The 20,085-nt window shown below is 49.0% G+C and overlaps 2 protein-coding genes across 3 annotated transcripts; both read right to left on the bottom strand.

Annotated features, from left to right (window-relative positions):
• Positions 1-35: 35 nt before the first annotated feature.
• Positions 36-6,301, bottom strand: C54H3orf84 (chromosome 54 C3orf84 homolog). Its single transcript, XM_061573910.1, has 5 exons — positions 6,070-6,301; positions 3,120-3,242; positions 2,065-2,142; positions 1,386-1,693; positions 36-766 (listed from the first exon to the last, which is right to left on the bottom strand). Exons 1-5 carry the CDS (start codon positions 6,094-6,096, stop codon positions 463-465), a joined length of 840 nt encoding a protein of 279 aa, XP_061429894.1. The 5' UTR covers positions 6,097-6,301; the 3' UTR covers positions 36-462.
• Positions 6,302-8,453: 2,152 nt separating this feature from the next.
• Positions 8,454-18,346, bottom strand: ABHD6 (abhydrolase domain containing 6, acylglycerol lipase). Of its 2 annotated transcripts, XM_061573952.1 has the most exons (10): positions 18,319-18,346; positions 18,209-18,227; positions 16,087-16,206; positions 15,329-15,491; positions 14,058-14,171; positions 13,487-13,619; positions 12,934-13,094; positions 12,362-12,416; positions 11,803-11,903; positions 8,454-11,492 (listed from the first exon to the last, which is right to left on the bottom strand). In XM_061573952.1, exons 3-10 carry the CDS (start codon positions 16,203-16,205, stop codon positions 11,268-11,270), a joined length of 1,071 nt encoding a protein of 356 aa, XP_061429936.1. In that variant the 5' UTR covers position 16,206; positions 18,209-18,227; positions 18,319-18,346; the 3' UTR covers positions 8,454-11,267. The 2 variants fall into 2 exon arrangements, with proteins under 2 accessions (XP_061429936.1, XP_061429937.1); XM_061573953.1 differs by lacking the exons at positions 18,209-18,227; positions 18,319-18,346 and adding an exon at positions 17,684-17,837.
• Between the last annotated feature and the right edge of the window lie 1,739 nt (positions 18,347-20,085).

Here is a 20,085-nt window from a genome sequence, read left to right as displayed (position 1 = left end):
CTGCTCATCTTAATGCACTCAGCTTGCAGTTCCACTTGATTATCATTTCAATTTTTATTGATTGTTGAAACCAAAAAATGAATACAATCATAGTAAATGTCTTAAAGCTTTTGTAACGTTTTGTGAACTAATCAATAAAATATGCAATCTGCTGTAAGCTGTAACAAATCAAGTTTTTTTATCATCCAGCAGCCTGTAATTTCTTGGGAAAACTTTGGCACGAAATAGCTGCACTCGTACACTAATTCTAATCTTTATTTTACATTAATAAAAATATAATAAAGGCGATCACAGTGCGAGTGCTGTAGATTTTACATTTGTGCAAATTTGAGGTGCTACACGTTTGATTAAATTCACTTCCGACTCATCGCAAACTCCAGTGACTCCCCGACAATTAATACTGCCTTCTCTGTTGCCACCCTGGGCGTGCCACACTTCCTCTCGCGAGGTTGGGAATCAATTTTAATCGGTGGGCCGATACTTCGTTACAGGCCCCGCAGCCTCTGATCCCTGAGAGGGCCGGGGCGTAGCCGCCACCGCCACTGTTGTCGTTGTTGCTGGCAGCCTGTGCTGGACCTGGTGGTGCCGTGTCTCATCCGACCACACCAGGCAGTCGGCCACGCCAAGCGGGCGTGGGGATGGTGCGGCGGATGCGCCACGTGTGCCAGGCCGGCCGTGGTGGTGTAGCGGGCCCCACGGTTCTCCGGGAGGCATAGCGTTGTGTAGCGCGAGCTGCGTGCGGTCGATTGGCCGGCCGTGGGCAGCCCTGCGCAAACAAAACACCTCCTTAAATTTCGATTTAAAGCTTTCGTGACTGCAGGAATTCATCTTCTTGGTTCTTTCAGACTCTGTCTCCTCGACAGACCTGTTCTCCACCTGAGGACGGATACTTGCGTTGTGGCCGAAACGTCGTGAGAATTATTTTATTATGTTTTATTTTATTTTTATTATTTTATTATTTCAATTCTACGTGACTTTACCGAAAGAACCAATAAGAAAAAACACCTCCTGTTCAGCATTACACTGTTGTGCAGTTAGCGAGTGCCTATTCAGGCTGATACACGGAGCACTGCGGACCCTGTGTAGTCTTCAGACTTGTTACAAGGGGATGGTTTGACCAGCACCATTCGCAACCATCTTTGTCTCCCAGTGCTAATGTTTACACACCACACGAGGCACTCATTTAACCTAGCAGAGGCCCAGATGGGTTTAGATATTACTCGCCACTGATGTTAGCTGTTGCTGGGAAACAAACTCAGGTCACCAGATGGCTCTTTGCTTGTGTGTGTATATCCCTGAGGTCAATATTGAGTTTCTTGATGCACTGAAACCAGAACCCCCAGTGTGGGTGGACGCGGAGCTTCCGAGGATTTCTCTCCACTCGCCTGTAAGTGGTGGAGCCGGAGCTGGCACCGCCGCCGCCATCGTCAGGCCATGAGCTGCCCCGCGCACTGGTGAGGGCCGCCCTGGGCGCGATAAGCTGGGGCAGCAGCAGAAACGGCGATGACGACGAGGTGAAGGCAGGGGGCAGTGAGGCCGGGCGTGGGGGCCGTGCCCCCGGGAAATCCAGGCGGTAGGTCGAGGCAAGGGGTCGCTCCTCGCGCCCCGCGCTGCCCGTCCATGCCACCAACTCGCCGTTGTACACGCCGGCGCTCAGAGCCAGCGGAGTCCTCACGCGCTTGCGGCCCAGACCCTGAGCTCACGTGGAGAGTGGTGGGGTGAGGGGGCAGGCATACAGTATGTGCATCGTGTTAAAATTGGCCATCACACATGGAAGAGGCTCCAGATTGGAATGTGCGAGCACAGGTCGTGCGTCTGCCAGTCAACTCGGTCCATTAACCGATGACACCTGGGATTGTCATCAACGTACCATCAACGAGCACCTAGCCTGGCACATGATTCCATGGTGATGTCGCCATCGCTTAGTCATGAATGCCAGTTGTATCAGCAGTGTTGTGTTCGAAGGACAGGCGCAAGATGGTTACATTGGCCGTGCATCTCTGCCACCCCACTACACCGTGCCGCACCATGCCATGCGCACTCATGCCAGCTGTGCCCGCTTACCGTCTGAAAGTATCCCACGCTGCCGAGGCCGGCGTGGCGGTTGTCGTGGCAGGAGAAGGGGTGTGTGTGTGCCCCATTCTGTAAGGGAGGAGAAACGCAATTCCCAGCCACAACGCAATCTAATTATGTAGTCGGCAAGCATTAACGCGTTGGTAAAAGGTGCTTCATAAATACAAAATATAATAGAATTCACAACGCAATCTCATCAAAAACACAGTCCCAGGCACAACGCTTTCCAAGCCACAGTCGTGTTGCCAGTTTGGAGTTTTTGTCGTTCGACCAAGTGACCTTTTAGGTTCCCCGAGCAACAAAATGTTGTCAAAGTAACGAGTGGCAAATCTAGCAACTTTCTGAGATGAGGATGATGCAGATGTAGGAGCGATTCCATGGTGGTTTTTCGGGTGCTGCGTTTAGGATTCTGTGTTGGTTGAACACTGCATAAGACAAGACAGTCTGGTAAACCGAGTCATCGACATATGGTGGAGACATGAACGAGTGTAGTTCACAGGAACATTAACAATGGTGGTAGCGCTAGCAGAGTGACAAGGAGGTGACTGACTGTCCAGCAAGCGAAATCGAGTGCAGGGATTGGCAATGAAAAACCATTTTTTTTGTCTTTTACCAAAATAGTTCGAGAGCCGCATCACACGCAGAGAGAGCTACTTGTGCTTAATAAACACAGCAGCAGGTATACAGCAGGTGACAAACACATTATGCCTTTAATAATTATAATAAAATATGTGATGGAATAAACTGCGTCTATCAGTCCCCCCCCCCCTTTATTCTTCAACAATGCAGTTTACAGACGTTTAATAGCGACCCATTCTCTACCATATTTAATACATTATCTTTATGTAAAATTATGTTTTAAGATTAACGTTTTATTTATCGACTACATGCAAGGAGGAAAGCCAAAATAGATTCGCATGCGGCTTCGGAGCCGAAGGTTGCTGACCCCTGATCGAGTTGACCTTCAGTTTCATTTCGGTGGCTCTCGGTTTCAAAGAAGCTGGCGGCAACAGGCGCGGCCAGGTCGCCCGCGGCGCGGGGCTCACCCGTGGATGTTGCAGGCGGCGCGCGAACGCCAAAGGCGGCGTGGGCCGGGCAGCAAGCCGGAACGTCTGATCCATGTCGTTGCGGGAGCGGCTCCTGAAGTGTCCATGGAATCCGGTTGGGAACTGGACGAAAGACGCGGGCACGGAGGGGGGGGGGGGGTGTGCTTGACAAAACAGTGCGGCCAGGTCATTTGCTCTCCACTGGGACACTTTTGTTATTTTAGCTTGTAAGGGCCATCGAGACGAACAGCTCTTTTACGACGGCGACCGCAGTCCGAGACCGTCGGCAATGGCCGCAAGGTGAGGCAGATGTGATAGCTGCCTCTCCTGGTGCTTTTTCATTGCAGTTTCATGATGAGACCAGCGAGCCTAAATATCTTTATACACATACGTGAAATAAGTTACATGGAGTATGGAAGGCGAGGACATGAAATGAAGGGGTCTACAAACATTACATTGGTGACATACTGAGATAGTAACAAGGAGCGAAGACAATTATCTACACGTAAAACTCACGGCAGAACTTACAGCAAACAGGATAAAACAAGTGCCGTAAAAATAATAATCCTGTCACTGGCGTGTGTAAATACTGTAAACCATATATACAGCCTCAGACAATAACGTAGCTCGGGGAAGAGGTCATCCTGCAGCGTGACCTTAACGCACATGGCTAAAGTGGTACATTTGGAATACGGTATTAAGATGACGTGGCCCAACCCGAATATCAATTATGAATCTCAATATTGGCTGTAAAGAGCCCAGCATATTCGTGTGCACGGATGCAAGCCACTGCTGGATGAGGGTCGACGAGTCGTGTCCATGTGGGTCTTGGGGGTTGTTTGAACATACTTCACCACGGTGGTCATGCGCGGGTTGGAAAAGTGGCAGGCCCAGGACCTATTAATACATCACTCGCCATCGTTAATTCATTACGCAGCGCGCTAACCACTGCGCCACCACTCCACCCCACCAATAGAGACCCCTCGTGTATTGAGAGCGTGCCCACAGTTCCGCACAGATGGATTCCATCCACTCGCCGTCCTGTCATCTACCAGCAATGGCCAGCGTGGTGAAGTATGGTCAACTAACCCGCCCCACGACCCGCAACTTGCGTGGGGAGGCCCTCATCCAGCAGTGGACAGGCCCAACACGATTGTTGCAGCACCGTGGCGGAATAGTTGAGATCCAGTGAGGCTTCGCCGGGTAAATAATTGACGTTATCATTGCCAAGTCATTATTATAATTAACCACGACCGCGGTTAATGACTTCATGGTCTGGAATGCACCCCGCGTTGTGTCAAGCTAAGCAGAAGTGAGCCTGTATATTGCTCGAATGGGCCACGGTGCATAAGCAAGTGTCGTAGGCTGCTCCATGGCTAAGGTGTAGGCAGTAGAACAAGTCCATTGCTGTCCATTGATATCTGTCTGCTTATATGTCTGTCTATATGTCTCTGGTTCTGTGTTTTATCTCTCTCTCTCTCAAATTTTGCATTCTCAGGAAGAACGTAATCAACCGGGTAGGGTGTTGACTGCTATGTTATCCGACTCTCTGTGGTATTACATTCCATTTATAAGTACAGTATACTAGATTTGTGTTTCTATTTCATTTATATCCGATGACGATTGCTTGTGTTGCAATCGAAACGTCTCTTTACACGTGACTTTACCGAAAAAACCAAAGAGTAATTCCTGCAGTCACGAAAGCTCCAAATTAAGTTTTCCATCGCTTTTTTCTTCTTGGTTCTTTCGGTAAAGTCACGTAGAAGGGAAGTAATAAAATAATAAAAATAAAACATAATAAAATTAGGGTGTTGACTGTTTTATTATGTTTTATTTTTATTATTGTATTATTTCCCTTCTACGTGACTTTACCGAAAGAACCAAGAAGATGAATCCCTGCATATTATTTTATTATGTTTTATTCGTATTATTTTATTACTTCCCTTCTACGTGACTTTACCGAAAGAACCAAAAAGATGAATCCCTGCATATTATTTTATTATGTTTTATTTTTATTATTTTATTACTTCCCTTCTACGTGACTTTACCGAAAGAACCAAGAAGATGAATCCCTGCATATTATTTTATTATGTTTTATTTTTATTATTTTATTACTTCCCTTCTACGTGACTTTACCGAAAGAACCAAGAAGATGAATCCCTGCATATTATTTTATTATGTTTTATTTTTATTATTTTATTACTTCCCTTCTACGTGACTTTACCGAAAGAACCAAGAATATGAATCCCTGCATATTATTTTATTATGTTTTATTTTTATTATTTTATTACTTCCCTTCTACGTGACTTTACCGAAAGAACCAAGAAGATGAATCCCTGCATATTATTTTATTATGTTTTATTTTTATTATTTTATTACTTCCCTTCTACGTGACTTTACCGAAAGAACCAAGAAGATGAATCCCTGCGTATTATTTTATTATGTTTTATTTTTATTATTTTATTACTTCCCTTCTACGTGACTTTACCGAAAGAACCAAGAAGATGAATCCCTGCATATTATTTTATTATGTCTTATTTTTATTATTTTATTACTTCCCTTCTACGTGACTTTACCGAAAGAACCAAGAAGATGAATCCCTGCATATTATTTTATTATGTCTTATTTTTATTATTTTATTACTTCCCTTCTACGTGACTTTACCGAAAGAACCAAGAAGATGAATCCCTGCTGCAGTCACGAAAGAAGCTTTAAATCGAAATTTTTCCATCGCTGTCCTCTCTGCCTTGATGCCTCCACGCCTTCACAGTGACCAGCGTGGGGAAGTATGGTCGAATACCCCCCCTACCACCACCAGCACGGCGTGCCAAGGCCCTAACCCGGCAAAGGAGAATTAATAAACATGTACACGCACACACTAACATCACTGCTACTACTGTTAGTATTGTCATTGTTAGTTACAGTGCAATACGCGGCGTGCGTCTCTCACCCACGAGCCGGTCGTGTCGCTCGCCATTGCAGATCAGCAGCGCCTCTCCCCCCTTCGTCTTTATGACGAATCGTAGTTTGTGTTTAACTTTGTTAAGTTGTTGTTGTCTTTGTTACGATGGCTCTAATAAATGTAATCCCACTCGCTCCCTCCCTCGTTCCCTTTAAAAAAGAACCTCAAAGGAGGCCGCTTTCCCTAGAGCGCCGCGCAGGCCGCGTTGCCATGGTCACGCCACGAGTTGTTATTGTTCATTAGCTATGCTAATATATGCTAATATATGCTAATTTATGCAGGCGAGGCCAAGGGAAAACATTGAATATATTATGTTAATTACATATGTTGAACTCGTGGCTTGATACGTTTACATATCTGAATAAATTATGTTAATTTTTATATGCGGCTTTGCCGGGTTGGAGCGCCTTAAAAACGTATTTATGTTAATCAGAATGTTGGATGGGCTCGTGCAATATAAAGGCGGGGTCCAAACTACACTTTTGAATAAATTATGTTAAAGATAGTCACGATAAATTGCAACTTAAGTCACTACCTATGAGATCTTCACTCAAAACTGCTCGAGAGGAGTTGTACACCCCTAGCTGCCACTGCTATTCAGTGGCCTAAAATCAAATGTTTCGCTCCGGATGATCAATACAAAGTATGACCTGTGTTTTGATTTAGTGTGCTGATCTTAAAGGTGCATTGAAAAATCATAATACAGTACTCCTATTGATGCTCCTGCTGTTGTGGAGTGGCTCATGCAGCCAGCTATGTCTGCAAGGTTTTGGTAGTACATGTTTATGCCATTTATTGTGAAAATTCCGTCACAGTTCCTATGATTGATTTTTCATTGCTTTCATGGCTTTATTTTGGTGATTTCGAAAAGTGTATTGGTTTAGCCATTTTTGTTTGTTGTAGTACAGAGTTAGACTGATGGCCTTAATCTAAGTTGTCTTATGGTTGTTGTTGTTGTTTGACTTGAATCCCACTGGGATTTTTGCACACAGCGTTAGTGTACGGTGTTTTTTTCTGCAATATTTTGCTGTCTTTTCTTGGATTTTCTGTTTGCACTTAGTCACATATTCACTTTAAGATGTTTTTTGTTCATGTTTTTGTTTTTTGTTTGTTGCGGTTGCACCTGATTCACGAGCCGAATGGCTCACAGGGCTATACCTAATAAATGAACTTGAACTTGATATGAATGTTGTTAAGTGGGATCTCCAACCCTTAACATTGCTAAATCTTGACCTAAAGCTTTCGTGACTGCAGGAATTCATAGGTTAAAATTAAGAAAGAAATACACTACGACGTTTCGATCACAATACAAGCGACCGTCATCAGGAGGAAAAAAGAGTAGGATAGCTGCTGAGGCAGACTGTTTTTAAAGGTTTAAAATGGGTGTAGCCCAAGGGTCATAAACGAAGTGGGCGGGGCTAGTAATGTTAATGTCAGAAATTAGCATGTTAATGTGAGAGATTAGCATGTTAATGTGAGAGATTAGCATGTTAATGTGAGAGATTAGCATGTTAATGTGAGAGATTAGCATGTTAATGTGAGAGATTAGCATGTTAATGTGAGAGATTAGCATGTTAATGTGAGAGATTAGCATGTTAATGTGAGAGATTAGCATGTTAATGGGAGATTCCAGACCTGCCGCCACGTCGAGGTCAGCGCGCGGAGGTGGCTGTGTTGGTGTGAGAAATTTAACCTGTTAATGCAAAATCGGAGAGCCGCAAAAGAATACCTTATCATAGCTGTCAGCCCATACGGTTTACCCTTATTTCTGCACAGGGAAATTAGTTTTCAAGTCCATACGGCGTACAGACGCTTCAATACGGGCAAAAAACATTGTTTCTCCCTTGTAATGGGACTTTGTCGGATGAACGTTGAGATTTAGAGCACGGGGTGACCAATAAGGTCTGAATTGGTCTGTAATAAGGTAGGCACTGATAAGGGTTTGACAGGTATGTCTTATTAACTCGGCGCGATGAAGGGCCATTGCCCGAAACGTCGCCTGTTATATGTATTGTTTTCGTTTAAGGTCAGTGTTATTGACGAATGTGTTCATTTTTTTTCAAACTGTTCATTTAAGGTTTGAACGATAACCGGCAAACTAATAACCGGCTAACCGGTTGAAAAAAGTCAGTAAGTGGTAATCAATTCCAGTGCATGTTTAGTCGCGGGGACACTGCTGTGTTCACGCGTAAATGGGCGCGTTTGTTTGGCTGTGTCGGGTGGAGGAGGGTGCACGACACACATTGGCACTTTGCTTACGCGCGGCGAGGCAATCTCACTCGTAAATCAATTGAGAATGTTGCACGGTAAAAACAATTTGAATATCCAATGTGAAGTGGTAAAACTATTGCATCAACTCAAAGAGACAAAGCTTGAGATTATGTGACTTTATTATTGCAGTAACCTTGATACACGTCAACAGTATTTGCAGTATAAATTACACAGAGCAAAGCGTGGGTCCCCGTGGGTGGTTGCCGAGTAACACCGCCAGTGTTAATCTCTTTCAACAAAATTAGTGACAGAGATATTCAAGGGGGTCTTTTTTTGTTTAGCCTACGACTGAGACGATACAAAATTAACGAGTTTGAGTGAAAACACAAAAGCTAATTTTGTAACGTTATTAAGATTTTTTTTTTATCTAGCTCAGTGTACTTCCGTGTTACAAAGACACCAATACAGTTAGAGACTGCAGCGCCCAGAGAACGATTGCTTACGGGCGCTTTATACATGTTCATTATTATTCAGTGCACTGAAGGAGGTGAAAATGGAAATTGGCTAGAAACGTGTAGAATTTAAAAACATTGACCGTGTTCACCGATTGGCTGAGCTGATACTGGGAGGAAATAATTGAGCGCCCCTCATACTTTGGGAGCAACTGTTTAGACTGCTTTCGTAGCCCCGACTGAATGACTCTGAAATCATCTGTAGATTGCCGTTGACCAGACTTGGAACGAAAATAGAAATGCTGACTCAACACTGTACGCCACATGCCACCGTGTTGGCGTCAGCAAGTATTTTCTCAGCCAATGCGCTCCAATCACTGCACGAAATCAGTGACGTGCAGTGAGGTTAATGTCTGGTGAGGGAATGGCTCGTGTCAGATCCAGATTCACACACTGAAGGGGGCGTGGCCTAACAGGGGAGGCAGATGTGATAGCTGCCTCCCCTGGTGCTTTTTCATTGCAGTTTCATGACGAGACCAGCGAGCTTAAATATCTTTATACACATACGTGAAATAAGTTACCGGGAGTATGGATGGCGAGGACATTAAATGAAGGGGTCTACAAACATTACATTGGTGACATACTGAGATAGTAACAGGCACACGCTTATTTCCCACGCTCCATCCAGTTGCACAATCAGAGGGGAGGCTGAGCTCGTCGCTGCCTCATCTCTCGTCTCTTCCTGTATTTGCAGCGGAGCTCTGCAAATTTGGCGATTTTGACTATAAAAATGGTTGGAATCATAGAGAAATTATATTTATAACACAGATCAGTGGGAAAATCTTCATATTTATTTTATTCTTTTTTTTTACTTTTCATAACAGCTATTTTCATTGGAGTATGATAGGTGAGGCTCTGCCTCCCCTGACCACACGTCCCTGGACGAAATTCGTTTCGAGAAATCTCTTTAATATTTCGGCGAATTGTAGCGCCTCTAGTGGCTGCAGGTTTCATGGTAACCGATTACACACATCATCGTACATCTCTCAAAGACATGCGATGCAACAATCCACGGAGTCGACCCACGCACGAGCTTTCACCACTCCTTCTCTGCGGTAGACGTATTCTCATACGTGCTCCGTCCCTAAGCTGCCACTGTCATCAGGCTTGGCCATCGTCCTTTCTAGAAACGTGTTCTGACCCCAGCCCACCGACTATTTTGTTTCTTAACGGTCATTACGATGTCTCTAACTTGCGTTTGTTCCTGAAATCCAGTTGAAAGGTGCAAAAAGAAGCATGGAGAGGTGCATGCTTGGAATTATACGGAGACAGAATGAGGAACACATACAACAGAATTAAACAACATCTATCCTCACACACGCGATTCACAAATTTAAATAATATCGCAATCTTGAAAATTAATATATTACCCTATGCGTTGTTTCGCTAGGTTTCTCCTAAGCTGCGTATGCTTTATCGCAGTACATTACATTTCGTCCACTCAACCAATATATTGCAATGAGTAAGTGCAATAACCTACATTAGTGCTTATTGCTTCCAGTGTTTAAGAAAATTATGCGACCCAGGACACAATCCCACTTCTCAAAGTGCAATCCTGGCACCGCCAACTGCCTCTAAACTGGCTATGTTCCCAACTGCCTTGAAAGTGACCCTCCAATATAAAAAAAAATCATCCCTCGATGTCGCTGTAGCTGACGTGTAATGGGTCAGCTGACCAGGCCCACGTGGGTAAGTTTGAGCCACAGATTTATGGTAAACAACGGACGTTTAACGGTTCCAGCCAATCCAGATTCCACACAATCGCGACGATTGAATACCGCGATTCGATTCAAGGACTCCCGGTTGTTTCTGTGCTGCGAGCAGCACCTCTAGTGGTTACAGAGGTCACGTGAACCAATTACACGCGACGCGTATACATTAAACAATTGAGTCAGATAAACGCTTTAATGCACGCGTCAACTTTGTAAGATTGAATTTAAAAAATCTCCTATCCCCGATTAATCCCAAAAGGTATCAATGTCAGGGAGTGTGACAAAGAATCCAGAGAACGGGCCGCAGAAGAGGATGACAAAGAGTTACCTCTGCAGCACTTACCCTGCCACTGCCACAGAAAGTAATGCTTCCCACATGACAGTTAAACTGATACTTGTAATTCTCACAAGGTGACATTTATTCAAATCAAGTGGGGAACCAACTTTTTTCCCATTATTTTTTTTGCATGCGTGTGTGCGTGCAATTCCTGGTATCTGAGTAAGTGTTGTGCTGAGACCATTAGCTCTTTACGCTTGAGAACCTGGTTTATTCACAGTGGTTGGGCAGCAAAATCCTCAATTCGAACTCAGGATTTCACCGGTGGCGGCTGAGTGTCTCTGAGCCACCGGGCCACCCTCTGTAAGAATCGACTACTGACTGATGGATCGATACACGCCGCCTCGTAAACTTCGTGGCCTCGTAAATGCCATGGGTTGGTCAGGTGTGAAAGGTGGCGGTGCGAGTGGGCGCTCAGTCGCGCTTGCCGGCACGGGGCTCCAAGTATGCACCGCCGCCGCCGCCGCCACCGCCGCCGTTCGGGCCGTCGAAGTCAAGGCTGTGGCGGAACGCGGCGAGGAGGCTCGAAGCCTTGCGGGGCCGCTCCATCACCACCGAGTGGCCGCAGAGTTCGAGTAGGTCCACGCGGCACGACGGCAGCACGGCCTCCATCACGGTGGCGCCAGACACGTCCACCACCTGCAGGTGCGCTTTATGTTTATGCCTCATTTTTGTGCCAGGTTTTTATGTTTTTGCTTTTCTCAGTTTGATGACCCATATCACTCTGAAGAGACTCTATCCTTGTCTCTTGAATTCTCACTGGGTTATACAAAACGAACCTGAACACTTGAATCTAATCATGACCCAGCATCCTGTGCACCATCTAACGGCTGGCACGTGTGGATGGTGAATCACTGCATGGCTGACAATCAGCGCACAGAGAGACACGCATGCGTACACACACGTCTAAGTGAGCAATATCTTTCGGCTCATACGCGCACATGCGTACCTTGTCCTCCTGGCCCCATATGACCTGCGTGGGGGTTGTGATGAGTGGCAGGGCCTCCTGCAGGGCATGACGAGATGACTCACTGGTGATCGCCACAAACACTACACAGAGAAACACGCACAGCCAGTGCCAAACCACGTCAGTTCAACCGGACCACTCAAACTTCCTTTTTTTTTGTACGGCCTAAGAGAGCAACGATTAGAGGTTCACCTCTTCCAAGTGATTTAGCCATTTCATTGCTTTGTCTAAGAGTTGGTGAACTGCAGATACAACCACCCACCCACTCACCAAACTGCCCAGCCGCCCAAACCTCCACCTACATCCACCCACCCAAACCCTCGCCCATTCACCCAATTTCTCGCCTACCCACGATGAGCCTGGTGAGGCAGTCACCAGCGGTGTGGTGAGCTGTGTTGGCAGGTGGCGTGGTCACGTATGGGGGAGCTTGTGGTAGTGTTGTGGCCGTCATCGTTTTGCAGGGTTCATACTGGTGAGAATGGCTAAATAAGAATGATGTGCGGTGCTTGTAACATGAGCAGTGCAGTGCTGCGTCTCTCACGCTCTCTGTAAAAGTCGTTGTTCTGGCACCGCAAATTCACCAGGGCTTTCAGGATCTACAGAAGCAAATGTCAAAAATTTAATACGTCACACGTACACAAGATTATAAATAACAACACATTATGGTAATAACATAATACTTGTGTATATGTTACCTGCTCTGAAATATAGATCAGAACATTGACATTGACACAGAAAATCTAACAAAAGCTAAAAAGTGCATAATGAAGCATGGAGAGGTGAACACTTGACATTACACTGAGGGACGGAAGGAGGAACACGTGGATTAGGAAACACGCGCAAGCTTGAGACATCATCATTCTGCGCATTCGGAAAAGTGGGCTCAGGGAGGACGCGTCACACACGGTAAGGAGTGTAGATAGCCGGCAGTCTCGACAAACGACGGAGCGGCATCCCAACGACAGGACACCCGCGAGAGCTCGTCCAGCCACGGAGAGGGAGTGACGAATTTGGCTCACGTGCAGGAGCTGGAACGGCGACGGTACGGGGAGGCGTTCACCCAGCAGTGGCTCGACAACGGGGCTGTGAGTGCGCGTGAGCAGTCGCACCAACCTGCTTGTGCAGGTGGATGGGCGTGTAGGCGCACAGGTCGAGCATGCCGCGCATCTCGCTTGGCGTCTCCGGGATGAGGCTGATGCGGGCGTTGCGCATGTCCGTGCCCTCCAGGGCGCGCAGCTCGCGGATGAAGGGCGTATCGCACGGGTACTGTAGGCCTGCACCGCGACCACAAGAGGAGGGTGGCAGGGGGGTGTGGGGGGGGGAGGACTGACGAAGTAGAATGAGCAGGTGGGTGGGGGGGGGAGCGGCGATGTAAGGGTACCACGGGACTAAGCGTAAAGAGGATACATTTCGGGTTTTACAAACAAACTAACGAAAATATTCTAATTTATATGAGTTGTGTTGTTATGATTCGGAGCAGCGTAAGTGCGATGGTCAGCGCACTACGCTACACAACTGCCAACCCGGGCTTGATGCCCAGCCACCCACTCATTTGCCGTGTCGGCCTTATGGGTGCTCACTAACAACACTTGCTCCAGCAAGCAGTTAAAAGTTGCAAGGGGATCTCTGCGTTGTGTGTTGGTGTGTTGGTGTGTGACACAATCACCTGCGGGGCAGATGAGGGTGATGGCGCACAGCTCCTTCGGGTGATGGGCAGCATAGACCCCTGCGATGCAGCCCCCCATGGAGGTGCCCACCAGGTGATACGGGCTTGAGTCGAGTCCCACGGCACCCACAAACTATGGTAGAGCCAAACAAGCACAAAGACAAACAAAGATAAAGATCCCCCATAGAGCCTTAACAGACAGTTGGAGCAAGTACAGTTAGTGAGCACCTATGAAGGTCAGTATGGCACAGGAGGGGATGGGTGGCCAGCATCACGTCCCGGCCACCTTTCCCTAGTGGCATGTGTTTACACATTTTTATTTGAGGCTAAGTCAACCTAAGGGAGGCCCAGGACTGGTTCAGATAATCATAACACGTGTTGGCCGTGAGCGGGAATCAGGTTCTTAGCACGGTAACCACTACACTACTGCTCCCCACAAGCATGCACACACACCTTACACACAGTACACACACAAGCATTTTACACACACCACACAACAAATGGACGTGCTTCTTGGCCCGATGTGGTATCTCCTTTGCCCTCCGTCCCTTGCAACTGTATCCAAGGTTACCTGGTGGATGCGTGCCACCTGCCCCTGGATACTGTAGTCTTCCCCGGCGATACGGCTGGTCCCCTCATGCCCCGGCATGTCCACGCTCACCACGCGGCACTCTAGGTCCAGGAACTGACAAGAGGGGAAACACAGGGAGAAGAGAAGGAAGGATGTCTTGAATTCGGACTTGAACCAGGGCAGGCAGCTGGCAGCACGAATGGTTAGTGGTAAGAAGGTCCAGGCTACAGCGGCAGCAACAAAGACAGAGCGTTCAAGGTTATATTGTTTAACCAGGTGAGAACTCTCGCACCAGGATGGTCTCATTTGCAAGAGTGACCTGGGGCATAAGTCTGCCAGTAATGGTCTACCATTGTGATGTAGAATCCCAATTGACGAATTTGTAGTATCATTTTGAATTTGGCAAATTTGAACCCTGATGCCGGAACACATTGGCCTGCTCTCGCGAATGATGCCAGGTAACCTTTAACGTCGACTGAGAAGTAGCCGGTGCGTCGTGATATTATTAGGGTTATGACACCCACAGCAATAACCAGGGCAGCCGCTGCATTCAAACCGTGAACCTCTGCATCAAGCGGTGAATGCTCGACCCCTGGGCTGTGTCACCACCCCGACGCGATGTCAACGCCTCAGAATCCCCCCTTCAAGTAAAAATTGAAAGGGGGGACGTAGGCCCAGGGCAACTCCATGGAGGACCTTGATGACGGAGATTGCGATCTTGTGGTTATGATTGGAGTTGGAACCAGCGGAGGGATCCGGGTATTGGGGAGATGTGGTCTCGTTGATGGGTGTGTGTATCTTAAACTTATTTCGCACTGTACATAGCCAACCGTGCTAATCGGAGGTGTGGGCCTATAAAGACCGGCACGATACACGAGGTGGTGAGTGGCCAGGACAACGCCTGGCCACCTTTGTCTCCCTAGTGGCTATGTTCACACACTGCACCAGGTACTCATTTGAGGCTGAGTAGACTTAGGGGAGTCCCAGGACCGGTTTAGATAATCGTCACTGGTGTTGACCGTGAGCAGGAATTGGATTCGTAGCGCAGCGCACTAACTGCTACACTACCGGTTCCCCACTAGAGTTGATACAGGATTCCAGATTGTCGCGACGAGACGTGTCTCTTCATGCGGCACGGAGTGGTGAACATGACACGGCCCAGCGGCAGCGCGTTCACCGCTTGTTGCAGAGGTTCGCGGTTGAAATCCCGCAGCCAGCGATGATTAATACAGCAGGTGTATTAGCCATTACTTGAGAACAAACGTGCGCACCCGCAGCATCGGCAGCCACATGTCCTTGTGCGCAGAGAAGCCATGCAGCAGCAGGATGGCCGGGCCCGCGTTGCTCTTGGCACCGCCGCGCTCCATGTAGCAGAAGGTGTAGCCAGCGACAGTGACGTGCTTCACACGCAGGCCCAGCCTCTGCCTCCAGAACCTTGGTGCAAACAAACACAAAAACAAAGGTCCCCCCATGTAGCCTTTAACAAAAGTTGAGGCAAGCACAGTTAGTGAGCACCTATAAAGGCTGGCACGGGACACAAAGGGGTGGTGTGGTCACATCTACCACGCCCGTCCGCCTCTATTTCTCCAATTCTGATGTTTACACACTGCACCATGTACACGTTTGAGGCTAAGTAGACCCGAGGGAGGGACAGGACCGGTTCAGATATTTATCACCCATGTTGACTGTGAGTGGGAATCAAACTGAGGTCGCTGGGTTCATAGCGCAGCACGCTAACCACTATACTACCACTCCCCACACAAAATAAAAACAGCTGCATTTCCCCAATAAGTGCCGTTGATGTGACCACAGCACTTGTGCCAGGCTAGGTGCCAGGGCTAAGTTGGGGTTGAGTGATGTTCAATGCAGATGCGTGTACATGTGAGACTGACGTTGAGTTGGGTGTAAGACTGGAGCAGTTTGTGTTTGTTTGGAGGGGTCTCCCCTGAGAGAAAGAGGGTGACAGTAACCGTGAATGTGTGGGGGTGTCCCCGTGGCGCTTGTGCCGCCAGGAGGGTTCGGCACGCACCAGTTGAAGGCATGGATGTAGACGGTGGGGCACAGGAACCAGGCGAGCGCCAGGGTGATCACCGGCACCGATATTGTGCCGCCTACCACCAGCACCAGCGCGATCGTGTTTGTGGACATACTGAGACAAACAGAAACGTTACGAGTCAACATTGGTCACCGGAGTCGATTAATCAGCTAAAAACGGTAATTAATACTCGTGGTTGATTACGTGGGACCCTCTAAATATTATCGGCCGCTCCGACACTCTGCCTCCCAAAGGCGGGCAACTCCCTACAGGCCACACACATGATCCTGATGACATCATCAAGCTCCGCTTATCACCTCCCATCCAGCGGCACACGAGGGGACAGAGGTTAGATTCCGCCCGCCCGCCCCCCCCCCAATTCTTTTTGCATTATCCAATTAGGGTTGGGGTCGAGAAATCGAACTGGTAATTGGTAGAGTCGTCGATGATTTAAATAATCGGAGAGCAATATTCACTGGGGGAATTCCTCAACACCGTCAGTGTTTTCTGCAGCGCAAACATCGCATGCTTCTCATACATCATCTCCACACAGGGAAGCTCATTTACTCATCAGCTGTGATCTCTCCACAGCAGGAGGCACTACACAGTACTTTCGCACCTGCCCTGCCACACAGGTGTTCATCGCATGCCTGTCAAACCGAGATATTTTTAAATTCTCAAAGAGCTGGAATTCGGCCTCATTAAGCGACAACCAGATTTAATGTTTTTTTTTTCATGCAGTCATTATTGACCGGGTCGAAGTCCATCGGTACATTTGTGAGCTCAGTCTAATCACAAATGGGCCGGCCTGGGTTCGAAACTCATGTCTCAGCGCTCAGAACCATCCAGCCACTTGTCACCGACAATGATGGGCAGACATTCATCCAGCAGTGGACATCCCATGGCTGATGATGATGGGCAGTCCTTCATCCAGCAGTGGACAGCCCATGGCTGATGATGATGATGGGCAGACCTTCATCCAGCAGTGGACATCCCATGGCTGATGATGATGATGGGCAGTCCTTCATCCAGCAGTGGACAGCCCATGGCTGATGATGATGATGGGCAGACCTTCATCCAGCAGTGGACATCCCATGGCTGGTGATGATGGGCAGTCCTTCAACCAGCAGTGGACAGCTCATGGCTGATGATGGGCGGTCCTTCAACCAGCAGTGGATATCCCATGGAACCAGCAGTGGACATCCCATGGCTGATGATGATGATGGGCAGATCTTCATCCAGCAGTGAACAGCCCACGGCTGATGATGATGATGAGCAGACCTTAATCAAGCAATAGACAGCCCATGGCTGATGATGATGATGGGGAGACAATTCAACCAGCAGTGGACAGCCCATGGCTGATGATGATGATGGGCAGATCTTCATCCAGCAATGGACAGCCCATGGCTGATGATGATGAAGATGGGGAGACCTTCAACCAGCAGTGGACAGCCCATGGCTGATGATGATGATGAGCATATTTTAATCCAGAAACTTGATAGACCGTGACTGACAATTATGGGAGGGTAGTCCTTCATCTAATAGAGGATAAACCAAAGCTGACGACGACTGACGGTGCAATTTCCTTCACCCAGCAGTGGAGAGACCACGGTCTTTGCCTGGCGAGTCGTTCGCACTGCAGGTGGGAGACAGCCGAGGGGGGGGGGGCTGTGTGATCTCTCCCACGATGCTTCGGGCCCCCTCTGCTGTCGATAATGAATGAATGAATGAGCGAGCCGGGTTATATAAGCTGCGGGCGCAGCAGCAGCGAGCATCACAATCGACTCGCTCGCTCCTATCGCGTGCAATAGACAAACAACGAGAGATCGAGAGCAGTTGACACCGAGTTTTAAGCTCAACGGACTCGACAAAAAACGGCCGAGGCTTACGACAGAGACAGGCAAACTAACAACGTTCGTAGTCATTGTACATTTCACTTAACATTCGCGGTTTTACAACGGTGCGCGTCGGGCAGTTTAAAACAACGTAACAAAAAAAACCATTCGAGGCCATCAAATTCGTGCATAGGAGGTGGCGGTAACAAACATTTTTTTTTATGGCGGGGCGGGAATAAATCGAAAGAACTTGTGCGGAGAAATTCATTTTAATGTTTTACCTGAAGCGAGTTTGCGGTGTCTCTCTGTCTTCCGTGCGTGTGTGGCGCGCGCGCGCGTGCGCGTGACCCCCCACCCCCTCCCCCTCCCCCCACCCCCTCGGCTCGCCTCGACGCGGCCGCGCAAAGGTCGCGGGCGAAGGCCCCGCGCGCTTCCCCGCCACCACCGCGCAGCCCAATCAGCAGCGAGGACCCCACCCCCATCGCGCTTACCCCCCCCGCCACCACCGCGCAGCCCAATCAGCAGCGAGGACCCCGCGCGCTTCCCCCACCCCCCGCCGCCTCCGTGCAGCCCAATCAGCAGCGAGGACCCCGCCCCGCGCGCTTCCCCCACCCCCCGCCGCCTCCGTGCAGCCCAATCAGCAGCGAGGACCCCGCCCCGCGCGCTTCCCCCACCCCCCGCCGCCTCCGTGCAGACCAATCAGCAGCGAGGACCCCACCCCGCGCGCTTACCCCCCCCCCCGCCACCACCGCGCAGACCAATCAGCAGCGAGGACCCCACCCCGCGCGCTTCCCTCCCGCCTACACCGCGCAGCCCAATCAGCAGCGAGGACCCCACCCCGCGCGCTTACCCCCCTCCCCGCCACCACTGCGCAGCCCAATCAGCAGCGAGGACCCCGCGCGCTTCACCCTCCCCCGCCACCGCCGGGTCCTGTCACGAGACGCTCTCCAGCCAATCGCTGCTGAGGAATAACTCAAAGGGGGCGTGTCGCCCGTGCTATTAGCACCGCCCCCCCTCTCGTCGGCCTCCCCCCGCGTCGCCCCACCCCCCTTAGCCCTCCCCTTCACCCCACCCCCTCCACCTCAAAGGGGGGGCGTGTCGCCCGTGTTATTAGCACCGCCCCCCCCCATCGCCCTCCCCCCTCGTCGGCCTCCCCTCCCCCGTCGCCCTCCCCTTCACCCCACCCCCTCCACCGCCTCGCGCGCGACGCAACCAATGCGGTGCAATGTCATCGGTCACTCGCAATATGAGAAAATGACGTCACGTGCTTACTGCACGCGCCGCGACGTCACGCGTTTGTGCCCTCGCAACGACTCGAATGACGTGACGCGTTTTCGCTCGACGCGTGCGGTAACCACGTGACGTCATTTTCTCATATATTTCGAGTGACCGATGACATTGACCGATGACATTGCACCTCATTGGATGCGTCGCGAGGCGGTGGAGGGTGTGGGGTGAAGGGGAGGGCGACGGGGGGTGGAGCTATGACGCTTGTCACAAATGTCTGACCCCCCCCCCCTAGGTGCGTGACGTCATTTATGGATGCCCCCTTAGCAGAGGTATGCCTAGCTCTGCGATCTTACAATTACCTGCAAAGTCCATCTGTAGCCCCGCTCACCTACCCTTGGGTTGTCCCCACCTCAAACCTATATCACCTTTGGCTGCAGGAGCTCTCTCGCTACATTTCTTCCTGCATCAGCAGTCCGCCTGCTGTATTGTTTCACCTGAATACGATTGCTTGTGTTTTGCAATCGAAACGTCGTGATCTACTTGTTATTTTTCTATTTAAGTGACTTTACCGAATGAACCAAAGAGTATGTTTATAAAAGGGGCCGTCCATAAATGACGTCACGCACCTTGGGGGGTGGGGGGTCAGACATTTGTGACGATGTGTGAGAATTATGACATCACATCAAAATGCGCAACTTTAAATAAATATAAACAACACGTTCTACTTAATTAAGTAGACTTTTTAATAAATGTTTTCTCCTACAACATCAGAGTGCAGCGGCACATTAAATACGCACTACAATGACAATAGTTTAAAGCGATTTGAAGCATGTTTTATTTTTGGGTGGGGGGAGAAGAGCTTTGTGACGTCATATTTGAGGGGGGTGACGTCATTTATCGACGGCCCCAAAGGTTTAGAGGTTTAGAG

The sequence above is a fragment of the Lethenteron reissneri genome, chromosome 54 (genome assembly GCF_015708825.2).
Source record: "Lethenteron reissneri isolate LAM-NWPU_2019-01 chromosome 54, ASM1570882v1, whole genome shotgun sequence".
NCBI classification, from domain to species: domain Eukaryota; kingdom Metazoa; phylum Chordata; class Hyperoartia; order Petromyzontiformes; family Petromyzontidae; genus Lethenteron; species Lethenteron reissneri.
Note: the sequence above shows the minus strand (reverse complement) of the source record. Positions and strands in the feature narration are given on the sequence as shown.